We start from the raw sequence: 26,112 nt of genomic DNA, 5'->3' as shown, positions 1-26,112 counted from the left end.
GTATATATGAAAAACTATATATATATATATATATATATATATATATATATATATATATATATATATATATATATATATATATATATATATATATCATCATCATCATCATCATAATCGCACATCCTTTCATCCAACGGCCGAAAAACTCAATAGTATCAAGGACATCATAACCGCACATCCTTCCATCCAACGGCGGAAAAACTCAATAGTATCAAGGACTTGATACTATTGATAGTATAGTAGCATAATTCTATATATATATATATATATATATATATATATATAATAAATTAAAAATAGTAATTAAATATTTATGATGTCATATTTATGTCACTAATTCAATTAGCGGTTGACACAACTAGAGACTTTTGATACAGTAATATTCTCACATCATTATTTGATCCGATTTTTAATACATTGCTCTTCATTAGTTGACGAGCTAAAGTGGACCATTTTTTCCTACAAAATAACTATTCTACGGTTCTACCCATGATAAATATCTTTTTATGTATATTGAAAATTATTTATTTATTTTACTAATATTATTCTAACATTGTATGCCATTTTGTATGAGGATATAATGGTATGAATAAATTTATATATTTTGAAACTTTTAAAAAATATATTCAATAATTAAAATTTTTTGTGAATAAATTGAGTAGAGTTTTTGTACTTTTAAAAGCAAAGAAGCATATTTGTGACTTTTTTTTAACCGTTAGATATTCTCATGATCTTTTAGCACTATTAATGGTGTGCCTTTTTTAAGTCTCATTTATTTTATACTGCACAAATTTTGAGTCGATTCGGTGGTTAAAAAGTAATAAGCATCTTGAGCTTCTGTATTTTTAGGTCCCGTTTGGTTCGAGGGATAAGCGGGGATAGCGAAATTTATCTCCGCTATTCCGCTAAACGGGATGAAATTTGGCTGGAATATTTTATTCCGGTCAAACCTTTCTATTCCCGATTATCCCGGAATAGCAAGAAATTTGCTATTCCACCATTTTGATGGAATAGTGCTATTCCAATGCTTAATTTCAAACTTAATTAAAATTATAAATTGAATTAAAACTAAATTAAATAAATAATATATGTTATATATTATAATACATTATTTTTATTATAAAATTATTAATTGTACTATATTAATACATATTATTTATATTTAAGTATTATAATAAAATTTTTAATAAATTATATTTAAATATTATAATAAATTCTTTTTATTAAATTTAAGTAGATTTAAAAAAAATTATAAATTTATTATAATAATTATTTTATTAATTGTTCCCCTTATTTTATTTTGCAATTTTAGAAATTAAAAATTAAAATGGTGTTTAAAATTTATAATTTATAATCTCAAAATTAAAGTTTATAATTTTAAATTTTAAACTTTAAATTTTGATATTTTAAATTTTTAAAATTTTAAATTTTATATTTTATATTTTTCAAATTTAAATTTGATCTTAAATTTAAAGTTTGAATTTTAAAATTTAAAATTTTGAATTTAAAATTTGAGATTTTAAATTTCAAATTTTAAAATTTCAAAGTTAAAATTTTAAATTTAAAAATATAAATTTAAAATTTTAAAAATTCAAATTCAAATATAATAAGAGGATAATATAAGTACTTTTTATTTATAAAATCCACTATCATTCTTATTCCATCTTATCTAACCAAACGCTATTTTTTTATTCTCAGAAATAACCCAATTTTCATGCAAGCGCAAAATTGATCTAATCCCCGCTTATACCTCAATTTATACCTATCCCTGAAATAGCCACTTTTTGATTATTCCCAAACCAAATGATAACTTAGAGGACAGGTGCTCAACTCGAAAAACATTATAATTTTAAGATTTGGTTGGGAACTTGGGATACTGATAAAATTGAATGTAAATTTTTGAAGTAAATACAAACATCTGCGACTATCATACGTGGTTCATTAACGACTTAAAACGAGTTCGTGTGCTCCTGTTACTAGTCCACGTGCTTATCCCCAATCAACCAACTCCTCCGCATAATAATTAAAAATAAAAAATAAAAAAAAAGAGAGAAAAGAAAAAGTCACTCCCCTTCCGCAGTTTCCAAAAACCCTAATCCCGCGCGACCCTCCTCGCTCTCACGGTCTCACCGCTCTCGCCAAAACCCTAATTACCCTTCCACCCTCTTTCTCCTCGATCTCCGCCATCATTTGCGGCGGCGCACGCGGCACCGGCGAGAGCGGCGCCGCCAATGCGGGGAGATCTCCGGGGAGCGCGGTGAATGCGAGGCGATCTCCGTAGGGTTCGGTCCATTTCGCGCTAGGTTCGGTTCGGCCACTCGAGCTCATCGTTTCGGCGATGGAGGGCGGCGGCGGAGGAGGAGAGGCGGCGCGGCTGGATCCTGCCGGGGCCCCGGGGGCGTCGTCGTCCCCGTGGAGGAAGACGCAGGCGGCGTCAGCGCCGGCGCCGGCGCCGGCGGAGGGGAGGAGCGCCGAGGGGCCGGTGATGGGAACGGAGTCATGGCCCGCTCTAGCGGATGCGAGGCAGAAGGGGCCGGCGTCAGCGGCGCCGGCCGCGAAGGGCTCGGGTCCCGAGAACGGGGCTGCGGCGGCGCCGCCTCCGCCTCCTCCGGCACAGGTTACTCTCTCAATGCTCACATAAATCTGTGGGATGGTTCATTATGAGCCTTTTGTTAAGGTTTCCTTTTTAGACTATGCTAGAAATTAAGATGTGATCTCTGAAATAAGAAATCTCTACTTACTGCTTCTAAAATCTCCATATTTTTTAGTGTTAGCAACCAAAAATGTCTTTTTTTAGCCTAATTCAAAGCAATAAGATATTATTGTTTTGATTGGAAAAAGCTCACTTTGAAAAACAGAGCCTTTACTAATGAACCTTATTTAGTCATATTTATCTTCGGTTGTTCATCTTTTGGCATGTTGATGGCCATGTTTATTTGGAATTGCATGATAATCATTGTGAGTCTTCGTAAATTTATGGCCTTTTTTGGTAGATCGTAATTACCTTGCTTCCTTTTTTAACTTTTGTTTTTGTACATAAGATATAGAGCTTGAATCCCTTTATGTTAGCAATCGATGTATTTCTATATAAATTTACTCTTAATAAGTATGCTAATTGATAAAATCCAGCCTGGTCGCATAATTGTGAAGAGAATATTTACACTTCATTCGGATGGAGAGAAAAGGAGAAAAGAAAAAAAGGTAGAGTTAAGCGAGAAAACATATTCTCTTGTTTGTGTTTGAAACCTGAGGAGTTAAAGGAAGAGAAACGGAGAGAAAATGACCTTCCATAGTGATGAGAGAATGAGCTTCCATCAACACGAGAGAAAGTTACTTTCTTTCCTTTAATTTTCTCTTCTTTTTAGCATTAGTTACGAACGAATATTATAGATAATTTTGTTAACCTACATTAAGGGGTCGTTTGGTTAGATATAATTCAAATGCAGTATAGTTGGAGATGCATGCAGTTGGAAATGCCGTAGTTGCAACTACATGTATCATGTTTGGTTGGATGTAGTAGAAAGCACTGCAACTAAAAATAATTTGTTTGGTTGCACGCAGTTAAGAAATGATTTTTAAAATTTTATCATTTTATATATATGATGGTGAGATTATCTTCAATGTAAAAAAAATTATTTTTTGTTTAAAAAATAAGTAAGGAGGTAAGCCTACCTTTTGTTTTAAGGTACTCTCTCCAACTGCTGCAGTTGGAATTGCGGTTAATTTTGGTGTAGTTCCTACTACAGCAGTTGGACTTCCTCTTGCAGTTTCTACTGCAGTAGTTAGAGTTAAATATATCAAACCAAACACCATATTTGTATTTCCATGCAGTTACAATTGCCGTACAGTTGCAACTACATGCAACCAAACGGCCCTAAGAGACTTATTGCATCCTGCCTGAACCAGTAATGCAATTTATTCTTGAGTATATCTCTGCGATGACATCGATATTTGGTTGGCCAAATTATTAAGTTTCAGTTTCTGTCAAAAAATTAATTATGCTTCATAAATAAAGTAATATATTCTGCATGTCTCATATTCTTTGTTCTCTGGGGATTTGTTCTTTGGGGATTCAGCTTAATGAATATTCTGAGATATATATTTTTCAGGGATCAACTGGCCCGCATAAATCGGATGGATTTAATAGTAATCCTCCCAATAAGTATCATCGATCACATCACCGTAGAAATGGCCCCAAGCATTATCCTCTTGCATCCGGTGCACCACCATTCCCTGTACCTTTGCCCTATCATCCGCAGCCCGGACAGCCAATGATGTACCCTATTGTACATCACCCACCTGTGATGGTTCATGAATACAGATATCAGGCCGGCCCTTTTGTTCCAATTGGTCAAGCTAGAGGAGTTGACACAACTAGGAATTTGCCGCAACCTCCGCCAAGAGGGGATCCAAATACATGGGGCCCGGGTGCCGGCACTTTTGGTAGTAGACCTCATAATATTCATGAACCTGGCAGCCGTTATAATCCACCATTGTACAACATGAACATGCCACGTGGCATTGGACCCAGGACTTTCTTTAGGCCGGTTTCACCCAATTTTGGTTTCGCTCCTGGGTTTGTCCATGGACCTGCCTTTCCTGGTAAGTCCTTATTCCAAGTAAATATGTTCTTCTTTTTTGGGGCTTTTGCTGCAGATATTTTTTTGCGCCTTTATAAGGGCCTTTTACGTATATAACCCTTCAAAATCATCTATATACATGCGTACCTTATGAAATCTGAATTTTTGTTCACACCCCTCAAAACTGCAGTTTCTTAGAAAAATTTCTTATATTAAGTTGGCGAGAAATCCACTTTATGGGGGAAGCTAGTTTTATAATAGAGAAAGGTTTTACTAAATAAAGTTATATTTGTAATTACAAGGATATAGATGCAAGTAATTAAGAGTTGGAAGGGCATCAATGAAAATTTAAATACTGCAGGGATATATGTGGTAATAGGGGTCTTTACTTGGTTTTGTCTGTAAATATCTAATCTTTTATAAGAAATAATACATCAATGCAGGTCCTCCACCTCCTCCTGCAATGTATTATGTTCCTGCTGTTCCTCCAGAAATAGTAAGAGCTCCTCATTTTATTGCGCATCCTCCCAGCCCAGCCCATGCAGATCTGACACCTTCAGAAGTAGAGTTGAGAGAGAAAAAACCTTCAGAAAAAGAGTTGAAAGAGAAAAAATCTCCAGAAGAAGAGTTGAGAGAGAAAATATTAAACCAAATCGAGTACTATTTCAGGTTGATTTTTTGTGATGCATTCCAGAAGTTATCATTTGGTTTGGCTTGGATAATCCGTGCTGTTGTTTGCTCGGAGTTTTATATTTACTCCCTTTAGAGAAGACGTGGTTTCCATCTGCCGTAAACTTTTGTTATCTTATTTATCATTTGACAGTCATTGTTTCTTGCAGTGACAAAAATCTCCCAACGGATGGTTATTTGCTATCAGTACTGGATGAACAGGGATGGGTTTCAATTTCTATAATTGCTGGGTTTCGTAGAGTATGTTCTCTGTGCTGGCTTTGATTTTATAGTATATTTGTCATGGTTCTTTTCTGTGACACTCTCAGGATTTGAAAAAATCCTATATATGAGATATAATAGGATTAAACTTCTTAACCCGGCTATAGCATTTTGGATGGTGGCTAGGACCAAGAGGTTAAGAGGGTTAAGCGTGTTAAGGCTAGAGTAGTCCTAGGATGGGTGACCCCTTGGGAAGCGGGGCGTCACATTTTCACTGGGTAATAACAGAGAATGAGTGCCGGTTAATAAAAAGAAGTCCATCTTTGTAATTTCTGCCTCTTTTCTTTCAAGCAGGTTAGGAATTTGACAACAGATGTACCTTTAATCCTTGGTGCTTTGCGGAGTTCAAGTTTAATTGAAGTTCAGGTTACATCTCTCTCCAATTTACTTTTCTGTATTCTGGTGTTATATAAGGTTTGTTTGGTTTGGTTGGTGCCTCTGCAGTGCTGTTTGTACTCAAAAAGTTTGTAAAAGCACTAATAGCTTTTTCATTAAATATCTACCAAACCGGTTTTTGCTGCAGCAGAAGAAAAAGTTCCAAATTGGAGCTTTTGCTTTTGAGTCCCTAAGGAGTCTCTTAGATTCATGCCATCATGAATATCCAAACTCTATGTTAGGTAATCACCTGGTTTCTTGAGGCTTTTTCTGTTGGTAGAGAAGCTGTTCCAGACACCAAGCCAAACAGGCACTAGGGTGGTAGTATCTTAATTCTTACCCTTCCTTGGTTACTGCAAGTCTGTGTTTTTTTGTATTGGTAGGGTGACAAGATAAGGAGGCGTAATGACTGGCATAAGTGGGTTTCAAATTCAACAAATTCCGTGTCTATGGAGAGCCAACCCATTATCACCATGGAGAGCAAGGATAAAGGTGCAATGGATAACAGTGGGATATCTAATGAAACTGCTGAGTCTCAAGCTACATGTAAAAGCCAAGAAGAAAAATCTAATATACAAGATAAGAGTGTTTTAGAATGGAATGTGGTGAAGGCACAAACCGCTGCTGCAGACTCACAAGAGACTGCCGCTCTTTCTGCTAACTGTGGTATTGAAGTAAAAAAACTACTCATGCAGTCAAGTGGGAGATCTGAGATGCAAAATATAGATGGTTTTACTAATGGTTTGGTGATTGAATCCCCTTCCTTTTGTGGGGATCAAAGCACATTCATGCTTGATGAAGAGCTGGAGTTAGAGCAGACATCTGTTGAAAAAGGTCATAATTGTCCAAATGGAAGGTGATTGTGCTAATAATTTGTTTTAGCCATGCCTTGATTTGTCTCTGGTGTTTCTTAAGCTTCAAGTTGATTTGTATTTTTGCTCATTTTGTTTCATATGTATTATATTTGTGCATGCTTGTTATTCCTTTGATTTTTTTTTTTTCCGTTTAACATTTTAGTTGTGGTTAGCTGATGCTGTATTGCTTTTACAATGTTGGGATGATAATAATGTAAATAAACCAATGCTTATGCTAATGAAGTACTAATTTGATGATTTCCTATAGATTTTAACTATAAGATCCCACTATTTTCATAATGACTGTTTTCTCAGGGTTGACGACGAGGAAGATGAAATGGATGTTAATGATCAGGATGTGCATAGATTAATAATTGTTACCCAAGTAAGATAGCGTAATTTTTTTTTGAATTTCGCCATTTAGATTGTTGCTTATTGACTTTCTTTAATTTGTTTGTGATGTGGATCGTCATTTACTTTGTGTTGTTAGCATGAATTCTTTATGGACTGTTGCAGTTGTTGCCTGTCAAAAAAAGTTAAGGGCTTTTGGAATCTTAATTTCTTAATTTATTTATTTGTTTTTCTTCTACTTTGATGTTTATTCTGTGTAGTATACAATACATGGAAGCATTCTTCAATTTTCTATCATCTTTTTGATTCTGCATTTTTAGTTATTTATTCCTTTTAGGACTAGATGACTAAATGTTAATAGAGAGGGGTGTGAAATATTTACTTCAGAAAATTCCAACTATTTTGAAGTATAGAAGATGAAACTTTCAATTTGCCATTGAGCTTCTACTCTGTGGAGAAAGTTTCTTTGATGTAGACTTCAATTGGTTATCTGTTTTGGATCTTAACCTTTTCTTTCATCACAAACACTGGGTAGTACAGATTTCGAAGTATACTTGATATGCTAAGAGTAGTGGGCAAAGAAATGGAGTTTTAACAGAGTGAACTAAAGGAGAAATGCAGAATAATTGAATTTCCTTTCTGTGTTTCGTCTTCTTTCTTAAAATTTCTCATAGTCTGTTGAATATCGTCGGTCGTTCTGGACCATTATAAGCGGTATGCACTAGTATATAGTAATAAGAAAAGGAACCAATGACAGAAGTCATTACTTAGTATTCCTTTGCAAGTTTAATTTTGGTTAGGCAGAACGATCATAAAATTTGCAGTAAGTCCCTTGGTTGGGTAATCATGCTAAATGTATATAGCAGTTTTAGCTGATGCCAAAATAATCCAAGTTGCTAAAAGTTGAAGCGCATGAAATATTTTCTTTACATTTTGTTGATACATTCTTGGACGAAAGTTGACTAGCTTCATCTGTAAATTAGGAAGTAAAATTTATTATTCTCTTATTACTATATTATCCAAGAACTAAGTTATATGGAGGACAAGTAATTGATAATTTCTGGAAATGTTTCGACTTGATGGAGTTTTTTGGGCCACATTATTGTTCATTTAATTCAAACAGATTTGTATTTAGCAGTTTATAGCTCTTTGGAATCTGATTAATGTGGGCCAGAAGCGAAAAAGAGCATATGCAGCTTTCCTGGAAAGGACAAATATTGATTCATTTGATTTACCAAAAGTGTTGATGACAATTAATTCTTCTTCATTTCCTTTTTACGCCTTATTTGTTATTTAGACTTTGTTTATAAATTTCTTTTGATAATAAACATTTTCTTTTTATCTGGGTTCTAAAATAGGATATCAGGATAGACAAAGATGATAAAGCTGGATCAAGGGAGTCAAAATCAATTTCGAATGAGCTTGCATCTGCTATAAGTGATGGCCTTTATTTTTACGAGCAGGTGACAATTTATGTATTATTATACACCTTTAGACTGGTTTATCTTTCTCCCTTTTATCCATTTGCATGTTTTGTTCCTTGTAACTGGCAGGAGTTGCAAGCCAAACGCTCTGGTAATGAAAACATTTCCAGAGCAGAGGTGCGAGATGGTGGTTCTAGACATTCTAACTTTGGAAGCCACACTACAGATTCAAAGGGCAGTACGACAGTATCTGGTAATAATGGCTACAAGGACACCGGACATGCTACTTCTCGGAGGCGACATAATAAAGGGAACAATAGCCAGACACATGCCTCACAGAAACAGCGCTTGTTTCCGAGTAATTTTAGATGTTATCCCAATGGTCGCAATCGTCAAGGAATTGTCTCGGAAAGTCCCCCAGGCACCTCTATTGGCTTTTTCTTTGGATCTACCCCACCTGAAAATTGCGGGTTAGATTGGTTTTCTCAGAGCTAATAGAAAGCTTATAGGTTTTGTTTTGGCTGAAAGCTAAAGCGAGCTTTTAGGGCTCCCAAAGCAGAAGCTTCAATTTGCAAATCTGCTGCGTCATGAGCTGTTGAGTGGATATTAATGTAATAACTATTAGTGCTTCTTCAAACAGCTCTAATCAACCAGCTCTTCTGAAGAAGCTGTAACCATACCATGCAGGCTCTATTCTGTTGCTGCTAGTTCAGATTTTGTTTTGCCTTAGTGTCATCTTTTTTGTTTGGTAGCTTTTATATTTATTGGTCTTTTGCAGCCCCATTTGTTCAAAGTTGAGTAGTTCTTCTCTTGCTTTTCCACCCGGGAGCAGCCCGCCTGTGGGTTCGATGCCAAAATCTTTCCCACCATTTCAGCATCCAAGTCATCAGCTTCTAGAGGAAAATAAATTTAAGCAGCAAAAGTATATAGTTTTTTTTAAATTTTTTTGTTCATTAAATTATCTAATATAATTCAATCTTTTTTTGCTATATGCTGTGGATTAATGTTACGAAATGCTCCGTGCATGAAGGTATTTCAAGTTTCACAAGCGTTGCCTTAACGACCGCAAGAAATTAGGAATTGGTTGTAGTCAGGTAAGATACAAGTCATTGATATCATTTCATTGAGTAGTTCAGTTAATTAATCTGATAATTTACCGCTTCTATTCAGACTGTAGTCTTGCAATTTGTATCGCAATTTATTTGACACATTTTTCCGTAGTATGCACTGGTCATATGTTTCTTTCTCTCTTCTGCCTTTTGGTTTATTAGAATATTTTGATCATCTTTTGAAGATGTTCCTACATAAATATCCCTGCAAAATCACCTATTTACATATAACCACTATTAACCATGCATTTTGATACATAACCTGTCAAAATAGCAATCTATTGCAAAATTACCTTTATCTTAATTTAGAGAGTCATCCAATTCTGGGGGAAGTTTGTTTTCTATGTGATTTTTTTTTTCTTTTGCAGGGAAGCATTATTGAGTACAGGCATATAATGTGTGAGAAAATTAACTTTTAGTAGGGCAGGCATGAAAATTAAGATTATACTGGGTTGTGTAAGCAATTGACTTTGCAGGGGTACTTATGTAAATAACACTTGAAGAATTGTTAGTTTGTCGCTGCATTTATTCTTCTCCAAGAACAGTTATTTGGCCTAACATTGATTCTTTAGGGAGCCGTTTCATCTGATGCTTGTTACATCACAGATGCTTTTATTGACGTGCAGGAAATGAACACACTGTATTGGTTTTGGTCATACTTTCTGAGAGATATGTTTAATAAATCCATGTACGATGAGTTTCGCAAGCTGGCTCTGGAAGATGCAGCCGCCAAATACAATTATGGGCTTGAGTGTCTCTTCAGATTTTACAGGTATTGTTACCAAATTCCTTCACAAATACTTGTTCATTGCCTTATTTTTGCATAGTAATGGCCTTAACTTTTCCTTCAATATTCAAGCTACGGTTTGGAGAAAAGCTTTAAAGAAGATATATATAAAGATTTCGAGCAGCTTACGCTCGAGTTCTACCAGAAGGGCAATCTCTATGGCCTTGAAAAATACTGGTAACTCCCTTATTCAGTACTTAAATTATAGGAATTATTAAATTTTTAGCCCCTGAAGCTTGGGTCAGATAACCAATTTAGTCTCAACAAAGTTTTTTAAATCTTGGAATTGAGGGTCTGTTGGTAAATTCCACCTGCAAGTTTTTCTCGGTGAAACCAAACGAAGATGACACCTAATCATCCACATGAATATCCAACATTGCTTAGAGATTCAATTATTTCGAAATCTCATCTAGAAAAAACTTACATATCTCACGTGAAGGACATTTTGGCAGCAGAAATTCTTGATAGTAGAATGTTTTTCATCTGAGACACATGGGTTAGGTGTCATTTTCATTTTGATTTTAGAGATGAGGAATACCATAAGGACTTCATTGTTAACTCAGAATTAGGATGTCTTGGTTGTTATATTAGTTTAAATGTAGATTATTAATTTTAAGGTTTATTAAGTGTAGGGACCAAGTAGTGGACCAAATTTCAGGGACTAAAAATGTAATTCATCCTAAATTATATGTTCAAAACTTAAATTTCCAAGCAACAGAGATGCTCCTGCTCCCTGATTCTCTCTATGTATTACCTTACAATTTTAGGGCATTTCATCATTACCGAGATAGTAGTAAACCACTGAAGAAGCATCCGGAGTTGGAGAGGTTGCTGAGGGAGGAATATCGAACCCTAGACGATTTCAGATCCAAGGAAAAGGTGGGAAAGGCTGGGGGAAAAGAGTGTATTAGTAGCACCACCAGCAGCAGCAGCAACAGCTCGACGGAAAAAGAAAGAGATCATGCCACTGCTTGTCATAGCTAAAATTTTTTTGGTGAATCTGATGACAGAAAAGGAGTAAATTTTGTTCCGTTAAGAGGTTCTGATGATGCCACATCTGTGCAGATTTTGCCGTCCCCTGCCGGTAGTAATTGTGGCTGAATTTGGAGTTATTTTATTTTATCTTCTTTTTCTCCATCCGGATTTGTACATAAAAAAAGGAAGTTAATAATTGCTTCATCTTCTGGAATTTGTAGAAATTAATGAATAATAGAGTTCCGAATTAGAGAGATGCTTCACTATGAGTCTCAGTTATGCCCTATTATGAGTTGAGCTGCGGTTTTCGTTAGTTACTGCTATTCTGCTATCAAGAGAATAGCCAAAGCAAGATTGTGTTTTTGATAGAGTTTGGTTTGGCGTGAAGCGATTATCGAACCTAGCTTTGTTTGTCCTTTGAGCTGACATTTGGTAGCTGTGACGGTCGACGATCGACCAATTTGCCATCGGTTTGAACCATAATTGCATCTGCATCATTAGTCGAAAGCATTTCTCTGAATTAGGATGACCCTAGATTTGTGTTTAGGCCTTGTTTCAACTTTATTATCTAAATACAAACTATTCTGATGCCTTTAGTTTTCACCACTGTTTGTAGCATCAGATCTGTAATTCATTTGCTTTCAGATTTGTTTTTGTTTTTGTTTTGTTTTGGTTTTTTTCACTTGAAATTCTCAAGCATTAAAACTGTCGTGTTTGTTGAATGTATTTAGGCTTCATTTGGGATTGTGGAGAGATTGCGTTACGTGCGGCGAGAAATGACGATGAAAAAATATTTTGTTTATTTCCGTACGTAATGTTGCATTCCGTATATTGCGGTTAGTCGGTTACGATATATTTTCTGCGTTTCCATTAGAGAACGGAGAACGCAGAAGCGTATCTCTATATGCTTTTTCTCAACTTCATTTTATCTAATAACGTTAGATCGACCTCAATACCAAACTAAGCCTTATACGGTGCATTGCGCATAATTGTTACATTTAGTAAGGTGTTTATTAGGCAATTGGAAAAATACAAATTAGAAGTAATCTTTGTTTTTTCTCTCAAAATTTTTGAAGTAATTCATCATTTGGCGGGATGCATTGCAAGCTAATTAACTGTAAATTTGGATCTGTTAATATTTTTTTCCAGAATATATCTATATTCTTAAATATACCTAAACTTAATATACTCTTATAAATTTATATTTTGTTTTATCCGTCAATGAGTTTGTAAATGATCAACTGATACAATTCAAGTCTGTAAGGAACTTCAATTTTAGTATATAAACCAAATTAAATCTGATATAATTCTTTTCTTCGCCAAATTAGGTATATTAAATAAAAAGTAGTATTTAATTAAAATTTACAAGTAAAAATTTATTTCATAATTTTAATTTGGTTTTTTTTTTTTTGAAAAGTATGCCATGCAAAACTTTATTCTTCTTCTTTATTGGAAACATAAAAAAATCAAATTCCCTTTAAATCTTCTTTACTGAAAACATGAAAATTCAAATTCCTTCCAAAGACCCCTATGGAGAAGGTTTCACTTAATAAAAATAATTCTAGTAAAAATAATTAAGAGAGGGCATCAATAATAATAAATACTAATTAAGAAACTTGCGTAATGCGGTGGACAGATATTATTATAGTTAGTCGTTACAGCGTATATAGATTAAAGTAGAGTTTAATATTAAAATTTCTATTAGAAAAATATTTTATAATTTATAAACTTATGAATTGGAAGCCGGGAGATTCCTGGCGCGCCACGTGGTGGGCAGGCGCGAGGGGGCGGCGGGCGCGCGGGCGCGCAGGCGCGGGGCGAGCCGAAAAAAAGAGAAACGCTACAGTGCAAATAGCGGGGCCTACTTCCCCTTTTTGCACGCGGTCCACGAGATGAGCATCATCTCGTGGACCGGCTGAGGGAGAGAGAGCAGTGGACCTCTCTATCTCCCTCTTTGAGATTTTATATATATATAATTTTAATATTGTATTTATAAATATATAATAATTTATTTTTAGAATCAACAAAGATAGTATTTTTATTTTATTATTTTATTATTTTGTAAGTTTTACACAGATAATAATAAAAAAATATGGGTCGAGTTTATCTGAGCTAAACGGGTATGGATTCGGTTGTGGTTACAGGAAATTTCAAAACGAACAGATATAGATGCGGGTATAGGTTTTGTATATGCCTAATTCGAATTCGACACTGGATCCAACCCGACCCCGAATTCGAATAAAGTATAGATATCGTAATGTATTTAAATTTATTTATATAAAATATTTAGTTTTTTTCTCCATATGGAGTTGGAATCCGGATTCAGGTTTTAAATTGGTTTTCGGTATTTGTATTTTAGTCTCAAATTTTTTTTCTTCTTGCAAACACAATTTGAAATGTTTTTCAGTATGACTAAGCACCGGATCCTAGGTTGTGGTGTGTGGTTGCGGTGTGCGATTGCGGGTGTGTGTGGATGGACTGTGGGTGAGTTATAATTTTTTATTTTATCCTGTAATTTTAAATTATTTAATTATTTAATACTGAAATAAAATATATTTTAAAATGAATTATTTATATATTTAAATGATTAGAAAATTAAAATTTGTATTTTATACATACCCCAATCTAGGGAAAATTTCATCACTACCCTTCCAAATAGCTCTAATATCATAAATACCCTTTAAAATTTTGAAATTTCATATTTGCCCTCAAAAAATATAAAAACTTTCAAAAATGCTCTTATAACTATCATTCCGTCGTGTTTAGGCATAACAGATTCAAAATACCGAATTTACCCTCCAATGTATTTTCATCAATACTCTCACAAATTTTCTATACATAACAAAATAGTCCCTTAATTTGATTTTTTTGATCAAAGTCTTCTTAATATTTGGTTCCTTGAAATTGGATTGATTTTTGTCAATTAAATTACAGATTTTATCAACCCATTGATGATTCCAACAAATTTAATAATTTTAATTACTTCGTAGAAGTTAAAATAAAAAAAAGATAATAAGTAATAGCTAACAGAGCAATTTAAGTTAAATAAAATTTTAAATGTAACCAACTAAAATAAATAATTAACAAAAGTTAAGAGCTGAATAGTACTAAAGAATATCAGCGAACGATGTTTGTTTAGCTGAATAGTACTAAAGAATATCAGCGAACAATGTTTGTTTAGATGTTAAACAAATAATGAACAAAAGTTAGGGGTTAAATAGTAAATCATATAATTAATATACCCTCCAAAAATTTCTCAACACATGGATAAAATAAACATTTCAAATCTTAACCAGTATTAGACCGCCATCTAACTAAGGTTAATATGACCTGAAGAGACGGAGTATATTGTGAGAGTATTTTTGAAAAAAAAGTATGTATTTAGAAAGGTGATTATGATATAACAAAATTTATAGGGAAATTTATAATATTTCTGAAATTTAGAGGGGTACGATGAAATTAACCCTTTAAACAAATAGTGAACAAATTAAGGGTAAAATGGTAATTTCATATTTTAAAGTAGAATGAACAAAAAGCCAAAATGACGAAAGTTAGTGAAAATTAATGGTGATGGCATTTACGAAAAAATATTATATTTAGAGGGGCATTTGTGAAATTTAAAAAATTTGAAGGGCATTTATAATATTTTATAACTTTGTGAGGGTACAAATGAAATTAGCCCCCTGCAATCTAAAATATTTAAAAGTTATGCATAAATATTTACAAACTTATGAAAGCAGACTATTGTCACATCACTTTCGCCACGTGGCGGGCATGGAGTGGGAGGGGATACAATGGCTCCCCGGGTTTGGGGAAAAATTCTAGAATGCAACGGGTATATTAGTGACGTGGCGTAACAAACCAATCAAATTAATCCTTTTAAGAATATATGTCCCATCATAATTATAAAAAACTATTTTTATTGTACTTTTATTTAAAAAGAAGGAATGTAATTGGCTTGTTATTGATGACGTGGTGCAAGTGTGACAGTGTAGAATTCCTCGGGTTTGGGGCCCTGTGGGTCCCACTTTTTTTTTTTTTTTTTTTTTTTTTTTTTTTTGTTTCTCTCTCTCATTCTCTCTTTCACATTCACTTCTTTTTTAAAAAAATTCTCACTTTATTTCTCTCACTCTCTCTCCCACACTTTACATTTTTTTTTAAAAAAATTCTCTCCCTTTATTTATAATTTATAATATTAATTAAACTTATGAATTGGAAATCTAAAGATTCCTGGGTCGACACGTGGCGGCGGGCTCGAGGGGCGCGAGAGGGCGAGCGCGAGCTCGTGGTGCGGGCGCGAGCGAGCCGCGGGCGTGAGCGGGCGGCGCGAGCGGGGGCGGGAGCGCAGGTTTTTTTTTTTTTTATTTGTAAGTTCTACACAGATAATAATAAAAAAAATATTATGTATTTTTTTAATATTACAATGAGCTTTTTATTTATTTTAAACTGGTTTATTTATTTTAGACCCACTCCTATCTCTCTCTCTTTTTTGTTTTTTTTTTTTTTTCAAACAAATCTTATTTTAGTGTTTTTTATAAAAATGGATTATTTATATCTAAATAATTATAAAATTAAAATTAATATTTAATACATATAATCTAAAATATTTTAAAATTAGGCATAAATAATTATATATTTTAAAGTTTTATTATAATTAAAACACAAACTTATGAATTTACAATCTGAACCCGAACGGATGTTAAGATCAACATTATTGTTTGTAATCAAAAGTTGCATATCTGACACAATTGTTCGCATGTGAAAATGTATCTAAAACTTTCTTATTTAATTAATTAAAATATATTATTATTTACTTTATAAAAAATATATTTAATTATTTATTAATTATTTATAAAGAAGATAAATGAACCAGTTGCGTAGCACGGGTTCCTTAACTAGTATATAATTATCATAGAACACAAATTCACTCATCATCAGTAGCTATTATTAATTATGTGCATTAATATTTTTAAACATTATTTATTTGAGGGTTGAATAGTTAAAAATTAAAGAATGAAACTAAAGTAAATTTTTTTCTAAAAATATCTAAACCAAATAATTAAAATGAATAAATCAATTTAAAATAAAAGAAAAGCTCATTGTAATATTAAAAAAGATGAGTAATATTTTTTTATTATCATCAGCATAAAATTTACAAATAAAAAAATATTAAAAAATTAATTAGAGTGAAAGCACTATCTTTGCTAGCCTTGGTAGTAGCATATCTATTGTCATTGTTGATGATGAAGGGAAGCTCTCGTTAACTTTTATTGCTATTGATACAACTAGTAAAATACTTTATTCATAAATTTCAGATTAGTAAAGAATCAAAGATAATTATCAGAAGCATAAAAAATAAGACTAATTAAAAGGCGTTTGAAAATCAAAATAGATATTTTTATACTCTAAAAAGGTTCAATTGCCAAAATAAATATTCTAAATTATCTATTAGGAAAAAGTAAATTCTCTAGCTCAAGATTAAGATTAATAGCATGCTAATTAGCAAAATATCACTCACATGAACTAAAAAATATTATTCAACCGGAAAGAAAAAACTAATATCAAAAATTCATCCAAGAAAAAAAAATTTAAAAGTTGAATTCTCTAATTTCAAGACACCAATCTATTAATTAAGAAAAAACATAAAAAACTACTCAGATTATCAAACGAGTACTATGAGTCAATAGTCATAATTATATTGCTAAAGGCCTTATCATAAATCTTATTGAAAATAGAAGAAAATATGAATTAAATGTAGCTCCCTAATGGCCTATTATTTTGCATCTCCTCTTATGAAGCAAAAAAACATGTGAAATGATTAAAAAAATAATAAATCAACTTGATAACTCAAAGCTACTTATTCTAATTTGTCTAAATTTAAATTACATATTTAAATTTAAAATTCAAATTTTGAATATAAATTCAAACATCAAAATAAAAATAAAAAATTGAAGTTTGAAATCAAAAGTTAGATTTAATTTAAAATTTGAATTTCAATTCAAATTCAAACTTAAATTCAAATTCAAAATTCTAATTTCTGGTTAGTTTAAAATTTTAATTTTAATATTAATTCTGAATTTAAATTCAAAATTTTAAATTTTTATTTTTGGAGTTTAAACTGAAAAACATGCAAAATTTGGAGACCAAAATTGACGTACAAAAAAAACCAAGCAGACGCTGATATGACAATTTCATTAATTCTAACACCTCTTTTAAAAGCTAGTACGTAATCGCAATAAAATCAAGAGGGTAGGAACTTCATTACAAAAAAAAAATATTGGAGATCAAAGAAAAAAATTGTGCAAAGGTTGAAAATCAATGATGCAATTAATTCTTAATAAAAATGTATGTGGGCCCCATAACATTCTAAAATAAAGAGAGGCCTTGGTTGGAAATTCATGTATTTTATTATTGATTATTGATTGATAATTATTGATGATTTTTTATTATTGATTATTGATATTGCAAGTCTAATTTACTAGTTTGTAAAATATAGATATGACATATGATAAGAAAAGAACATTTATTGTTTCATTTTGTAAATGCCACTTTCAAAGAAAATAACTATTATCCTAGGGACCTAATTGCAACAATTGAAAGGTTAGAAACAATTGAAAACAGGACAACAATAATTTTTTGTCCCTGATATGAACACTTCTCACGTAGACCTTTTCAATAATGTTTTCTAATAAAATAAAAATTAAATCACCAGAAAATAAAGTAAAATATCTTGAATCATGAAGTGACAAAAATCGAAATAAGCTAACCTAAATGAGCACAATTTAAAATTTATTTTTTCTCATTTTGAGTAACTATATATAGTTAGTGATGTTCCTTGCATTTTGTGCTTGCAATTGTATAGCACATATATTTATATCTATTATTTTATTATTCATTTAGTTAATGTATTTCATATTATTCATCTAATATTTATTATATATGTGAGAGAAAGTGTAGAAATTTTTTAATATCTTGAATTATTTTGTACTACGTTTGATTTTTTGGATTAGTATAATTTCTTTTAAAAAGAATAATAATAAAAATTTGCAAATAAACACTTGATGTCATGCATTCATCATGGACAGCTGGAAATTAGTTGTATTTTTTTTTTCACGCGAATAAATATTACATATAAAATTATATAAACATTGTTACTAACAATTTAAATTGTGAGTTGTTATTTTCCGATTCCGTTCATTTATTTCTATTCAATGGCTCAGATTTAATTTTTTTTAAAATTCTAACCTGAAATAGCAAGTCATTTTGATAGAGTTACCGGTTACCGGATACCCAAAGAGGAATATTTTGGTCTTTTAATACGTTGGTAATTTAGTAATTTTATCTCCATTATATCATCAAATCTCTCTTTTCTTTCTGTTTTTTTTTTTTTTTTTTTTTTTTTTTTTCCACAGTAAAAATGTAAAGGGGTTGGATTCGGGGTGGATTTTCAAAAACCCAAACCCGAATCCGACTATCAAACCCGAAATTCAAACCCAAATCCAAATCCAACAAATTTTAGAAAGTTATATTCACATCCGTGCGCGACCTAAAATCCAAAATCCGAACCCGAAATATTATTTCTCTTTACAATATTTCCAAAATANGGAATTTATTAATTTTTTAATTTAGTAATTTTATCTCCATTATATCATCAAATCTCTCTTTTTTTTTTTTTTTTTCTCTTTCTATCTTTCCTCTTCATCCACAGTAAAAATGTAAAGGGGTTGGATTCGGGGTGGATTTTCAAAAACCCAAACCCGAATCCGACTATCAAACCCGAAATTCAAACCCAAATCCAAATCCAACAAATTTTAGAAAGTTATATTCACATCCGTGCGCGACCTAAAATCCAAAATCCGAACCCGAAATATTATTTCTCTTTACAATATTTCCAAAATATATTAAATTAAATCTAAATTTTTTAAAATACATATTCAAAAATAACATCAAACATTTATGTATATTATGTACAACATAAACTAAATTCAAATTTCGGTCGGTTTCGGGTTCGGATAAGATGCAATCAAAATTCATAACCGAATTCAAATCTGTCGGGTTTTCGTTTTGATATCCAAATTTGAATTATATCCATTTAGTATAGGTAAATCTATTATGTTCGCTTTCGGGTTCGGATAAAATAGTAATACAAATTTTTTTTATTTAAATTTTAATTTTTAAATTTAAATATTAAATATTTAAATTCAACATATTCAAAAATATTACTATTTCTAAAATTTCTAAAATTTAAATTAATGCCTAAATTAGAAGAATTTTAAAATTTTTAAAATTAATGCCTAAATTTTGGGATATCAATCAAATCTTAAATTAATACTTAAATTAGTGAAAAATTAATGCTAAATTTGCGATATTAATCAATTTTTTTTTTAAAATTTTGCTTAATTTAATTAAAAAAATATCCACATATGAAATAACCTTCTAACCTGCTACATAATAAAATGACATTTTTAACTTTCATTAAACAACGATTAATTTTTTTTAAATTTTTTATAAAATAAAGTACGTAATCATTTCTCAATTTATAAACTTATGAACCGTCCACCTAATCCGTAACTTACAAGCTAGTGGCAAATTTTTTTTTCTGTAGGTAAAGTATTTTTCATATCACAATAAATTTATAAACTTATAAGTTATAACCGTGGACCTAATCCGTAACTTATGAACTAATCCTAATTATTTTTTTTTTTTTTTTCAGTAGGTAAAGTCTTTTTCATATTTGATTAAGGCTTCGTTTGAGATTGCGGGGAGATTGCGTTACATGCCGTGAGAAACGACGATGCGAAAATACCCTATTTGTTTCTGTATATAATATTGCGATCCGCAAATTGCGGTTGGTTAGTTACGATGTATTTTTCGCGGTTTCATCGGAGAACGCAGAAACATATCTCTATATACTTTTTCTCAACCCCATTCTATCTAATAGCCTTAGATAAACCTCAATACCAAATTAAGCCTAAATTTATCTTTTTGAGCGTCATCGTGTTGTTGACGGCTACATGATCCCGAAAAAAAAAACTTGGGGTAATTTCATGTAGTATCCCTGGTGTTCTGCAGTCGTGAGATTTCTACATTTGAGGCTTGTCGACATGTTTGGAGAGTGTCGGGACAAGTCTGAATCGTTTCGGCGCGAAATGGACGCAAAACGGACTCAGAGTGACGTGAGATCAGGATTTTAACAATAAAATCTGCAAATTGCAGGTTGTCAGCATTGAGTAGCGGTACCACGCAGGGGCGTACCGGTACCCAGTATATTCCGAGAACAGACTGCTCTCAAATTTGCCAATTTGATACTGGGTACCGGTACAGCATCGGGCTGGTACCGGTACTCCAGGGTAGGTGAGAGGCCTTTTGGTCTTTTGATGCCTCGATTATTTCATCCTTATCTTCCACCGCCTATATAGGATAGAGGATCATAAAGAGAGCTTTTGTTTGCTCTTCCCTTTCTCTCTCTAAATTGAAGCCGTGCGCTTGGTAGAGGTCGCGGTTGGAACACGGATCATCGTTGACGTTGCGCCGGGGAGCCGTTCGAGCATGCGAGCGTCATAGTTGCATCGCTGGGAGTCCGAGCGAGCGCGGGACTTCCTCTCTTGTTGATTTCTCGCCGGAGCTGGATTAGCTTTTCGAGGTGGGTTGAAATTTACCGAATTCTTTGAATTTTCTCCTAAGCCTAATTGTTGTCAGCATGTAAACTTCATGTGTAGTATTATGTTAGTAGTTGGATTCGCCGATTTGCATTGCTTTTAATGAAATCTGAATTCGAGCCTTAAATGCTAGATTTGTTTTACATGTTGAATTTGGAATTGACTTAGGAGAAAACTATAGATTCTACGCTGTCATTTTTTGAAAACTACCAGATTTAGCTTTAGGAGCTGTAGTTTGTTTGTATCGCCACAGTTTGTAGGCGGTGGATACCCAGAATAGTGTAGAATTTATTTACGCTCGTACTGGAATGTCGAGTTTATTTTTACAATAGTGTTTAGATGTGAGATCCCTGGTGTCTGGCTGTGGGGGCTTGTCGACAGCTCTGGTGAGTGTCGGGACAAGTCCGAGTCGCGTTGGCGTCAAAGAGACGCAAAACGGACTCCGTGCGACGCGAGAGCAGCCTTCAGCGAAGAAATCTGCAAAATAGCAGATTTTCCTGCTGGCTGTACCGGTACAGCCAGCGAGGTGTACCGGTACGCTATACTGGCTGAGCGCGTACTGCTCTCGGGTTAGCTTCCTGTACCGGTACGCGATCCCGTGTACCGGTACACCAGGGTAGGTGAGAGGGTGTTTTGGTCTTTTCTCTCCCTCGTTTGTATCACCACCCCACCCACTTCTATATACAGGTGTAGAGCTCTTGAGAGGGAGTGTTCTTGCTGCTCCTCCTTCCTCTCTCTCTCTCTAGATTGGTTTGACCGTGGTGAGCTCGGTTGGAGAGTCCGTCGCCGACGTCGCGCCGTGGAACCGTTCGAGCTCGTGGTTGTCACCGTGATAGCACGAGGAGGCTGGGCGAGCATAGATTTTCGCCGTCCTTGCTGTCACACAGGTACTTGGTGTTGTCGAGGTGAGTATTCAGCATTTCTTTGGATTTTTGGGCAAATTTTAGCGACTTCAACTCGCAGAGATGTTGTTTGCTGAATTTCACCGGTCGACTGTTTGTATTTTGGCTTGTTCTCGACGTAGGAGCATCGGATTGCGACGAGACTTGGTTCGTGTGGATTCGGGACTGCGAGAGGAATCCACGAAGCCTTACTTGCGAATTTTGGTGAAGGTTAGCTCGGTCGAATCCCGTTTCTACTCAGCTGCTGTGGATTTTGGACTGAATTGAGGAATTTTGGCGTTTTAAGTTTGGAGTTCGCTCTGATTCGAGACTGGGGCATTTTTGGTCAATCCAGCAGGTGGTGTTGCAGCCGAGGGTGTTCCGTGCTGCCAGGGATTAGCGAGCGACGGTGGGTTACATCGGTTCGACTCCTAAGTTCATAATCGTCGACATGTATAGATTCTATTTTGGTAATCTAGTTTGGCTCAAATTCTTGAATGATTCTAGATTGGTAAAATCGAATTCTCTCGAGCATGTTATAATTTAAATAGATTATACATGTTGGGACTTGGAAACTGAATTAGGAGAAAATCTGCGATTGGACCTGTCACCAGTTTTAACTACCTGATTTAGCTCTAGGAGCCGTCAGAAAATTGTACTGCGGCAGTTTCTTCGAGACGAGTACTCCAGGTAGTTTAGAATGTATTTACACTCGTGCTGGTTCGCCGAGTGGATTTTTACAGGGTCGTTCAGGTTGTTCCGGACTGTTGGTGCGTCAGAGTTGACGGTGGACCCGTATCGCCTTTTTGGCGTCAGATTGTGCCGAGGGCACGTTACCTGTTGGTTGTTAGACCAGTTTGAGTCGATTACTTGACTTTGGCTAGTTGGAGCCTGATTGAGCTCGGACAAGATACGCTGCATACTCGTTGGGTAGCGCCCACGAGGCCACTCCGGAGTCAGGCTTGTGCTTTTGCGTTTGTGTCGCTCATGCCAGTTGGACTTGCTCTCCACGGACAGTTAGTGTGGATAGAGCGCTGATAGTCGCAACGGGCAGGACGGGTGTGTTCACAGTCCGGGGACGGGTACGTCTCAGTCCCGATTGGATTGGGTCAGATTTGACATTTCTTACAGTTGGTTATGTGAGGCATGATAGTGTAGTGGATGAAGCGGTAGAGTGTGCTTCCTGCTTTCCTTCTATCCTTGCTCCCTTCTGTAGACTTAGTGGGTGACCGATGTTGTTTTGGCGGCACCCACTGAGGACTACTTGTTTTTACAGTTGTTCTCACGCCCAGTTGTTACCTATGTTTTTGCAGAGCCACAGGTTCCGGACTGCTGCACTGTCCTGGATCAAGGATCGAGGCAAGGGCGTCGCGAGTTAGAGCCCTACCCGACGTGCTGAGCTAGAGGTGCCCTACTGCAGGTAGATGTTTTGTTTCGAGTTTGTGTACATAGTTGACTTAACTCGCCAGTGCGAGTAGCTCTGTATTTGGGATCTGAACTATGTATATGAAACTCTGTTTTATTTAGCTTCAGTTTTCTCTAGCAGCTCTCTACTACTGTTCGTAGTAGTGTTTGATTTACAGGTACAGCTATCGCTTCGTATACAGGAAAAATTTTTTTGTATACGGCGGATCTGTCGGCGTGCCCGGGGAACGTGAAATCCGGGGCGTGACATTAGACTGTTCCAGACTGTCAGGTACCGTTGTGGTTAACGGTGGACCCAGTTTGTTATTTTTGCATCAGATTGTGTCGAGAGCATGTAAATTATGGTTGTTAGACCAGTTAGACCATTTTGCTTTGATTATAGCCTGTGAGAGCCTGATTGAGCTCGGCAGAGACACGCTTGCATACTCGATTTGGTAGCGCCCACGAGTGCCACTCTGGAGTCGGGTTTAGTACTTTTGAGTTGATGTCGTAATGTCCTAGTTGGACTCGCTCTCCACTAACGATGCAGCGTGGTGGTAGTTAGTATAGTTTCGACAGGCGGGACGGTTGTGTTCACAGTCCCTAGTGAGTTTGGGTCAGAGATTGCATTATGGTTACATCTACAGATTGGTAGTGTTGGTAGTAGTAGTATAGTGGCATATAGCTGTAGAGTTTTATCAGCTTCTTTTATTATCTTCCTGCATACCTTCTGTAGACTTAGTGGGTGAGCCGTTGAGATCGGTAGCAGTACCCACTGAGGACTACTCTTTTTTGTAATAGTTCTCACACTCAGTTGTTGACCCCTTTTGCAGAGCCTTCTTCTGCAGCTGCTGCTGTCCCTGATATTGATCGTGGAAAGAGAGTTGCGAGCTAGATTCCTTCTAGACGTGTTGCAGAGCTAGAGGAGTACCTCCCACAGATAATTTTGAGGTGTTTATGTACATATTGTTGTTGTCTGGCTGCTCGCTGGAGCGAGTGATGTTGTAGTCATTTTTGTATGTATTTGGACTCCTCGAGATTTATATATATATATATATATATATATATATCTATTTTCAGTTTAGTAGCTCTTTATCTTGTGGTTGTAGCTTAGCTTTGTTTAAAAGTACAGCTATTGTTTCGTATACAGAAAAAATTTCTATGTATACGGCGAGAAAAATTTCTATGTATACAGGAAAATTTCTATGTATACGGCGAGTCTGTTGGCGTGCCCGAGAAAACGTGTAATCCGGGGCGTGACATTTCAAGCGTGCTTTTTTGAAATCCCAAAATTTTGAAAATGCGTGTTCAAAAATAAAAAAATATTTAGAATAAATTGCACAGTTAATTTTTAAACTAAAGAACGGATGACATGGCCTCAAATTTTAATTTATTTTTATTTTTAATTCAAGATTTTAAAATTATTACAATCAAGTCGAGTAATTCAACTAAGTTTACTAACTATTAATATATCATTAATGTAAAAGTAATATAACACTATTGTAATTAATGACCGTGTTAGTTAATGTAAAAGTGATATAATCTATAATCTATAAACATATATTATTTCTCAATAATTTTGCTGACGTGGCGCAACATCCTTGCTTTGAGAGTTTTTTTTTTCTCATTTAGATAGCTTGCTTATCCTCTCTCTCTATGTAACTCCCATGTCCCCCGTCTTCTCTTTCCCTCCCTGTGTCACTCCGTTTTCCTCCTCTTTATAACTCCTCTTTCCTCCTCTTTATAACTCCTCATTCTTCTCCACAGCCTCATTTTTCTCTCTATATAACTCCTATGTCCTTCCTTCTTCCCTTCTTCTCCCCGCGTCCCTCCATCTTCCCCCCTGCTGTGACTCCCCATTCTTCTCTAACCACTACAAGTCTTTGCAAAAGAGACACATCATTTTTAATCCAAACCCTTACAATATTCAATCGAACGATCAACATAAACCAATCATTTCCTCATCAATATATCCAATGGTCGAGATCATACGAGATTTGCTGGCACTTTTTCCACACGCTCTCTATAAACCCTCTCTACTTTATCTCTCACACTCCATCTTTTTGGATTTCTGCCTCTTCTGTACCGTAAAGCTATACTCAAAGCAGCATCATAGAATATCCCCTTCGGGATCAACAGAGCCCTTTAGCCGAAGAGGGACTTCATTTGCTTCGTGAAGTGGCCGAAGGTGGTGCGGATTCGATGACAGAGTAGGATTCTCAAGCAGAGGTTGAAGGTGCTCCCCACTTTGAACCAGTTCATCAAGACCCTTGATAAGAACCATGCTAAACTACTAATATTCTTTTTTTTTTGTTTTAGAGATTTTGTTAATATAATTGTATCATCTCTATTGAATTACTTGTAGTATTTATGTGAGATCCCTGGTGTTCTGTTGTGGAGGCTTGTCGGCAGCTCTGGAGAGTGTCGGGACAAGTCTGAGTCGCGTTGGCGTCAAATAGACGCAAAACGAACTCCGTGCGACCTGAGGGCAGCTTATAACGAAGAAATCTGCAAAACAGCAGATTTCTCTGCTTGCTGTACCGGTACAACCAGCACGCTGTACCGGTACAACCAGCGCGCGCTTGCTTAGCTGCTCTCGGGTTGGCTCTTGTATCGGTACAAGAGCCCGTGTACCGGTACAAGGGGGTAGGTAGAGGGCTATTTTGGTAATTCCCTCCATCGTTTGTATCACCGCCTCACTCCCTCTCTATATAGGCTTGTACTGAGCTGAGAGAGAGAGTTCTTGTTGCTCCCTCTTTTCC

General features: G+C 34.9%; 1 protein-coding gene across 1 annotated transcript; it reads left to right on the top strand.

Moving 5' to 3' along the window:
• On the top strand, window positions 2,042-11,675 carry LOC109720267 (la-related protein 1A-like). The gene is made up of 14 exons (XM_020247256.1): window positions 2,042-2,617; window positions 4,110-4,602; window positions 5,024-5,249; window positions 5,420-5,510; window positions 5,826-5,897; window positions 6,290-6,762; window positions 7,076-7,145; window positions 8,470-8,574; window positions 8,665-9,005; window positions 9,314-9,457; window positions 9,566-9,629; window positions 10,271-10,416; window positions 10,504-10,608; window positions 11,199-11,675. The coding sequence occupies exons 1-14, from the start codon at window positions 2,339-2,341 to the stop codon at window positions 11,413-11,415; spliced, it is 2,826 nt and encodes a 941-aa protein (XP_020102845.1). The 5' UTR covers window positions 2,042-2,338; the 3' UTR covers window positions 11,416-11,675.

Source organism: Ananas comosus, linkage group 14 (assembly GCF_001540865.1).
Source record: "Ananas comosus cultivar F153 linkage group 14, ASM154086v1, whole genome shotgun sequence".
NCBI lineage: Eukaryota > Viridiplantae > Streptophyta > Magnoliopsida > Poales > Bromeliaceae > Ananas > Ananas comosus.
This window is presented reverse-complemented; position numbering and strand designations above follow the sequence as displayed.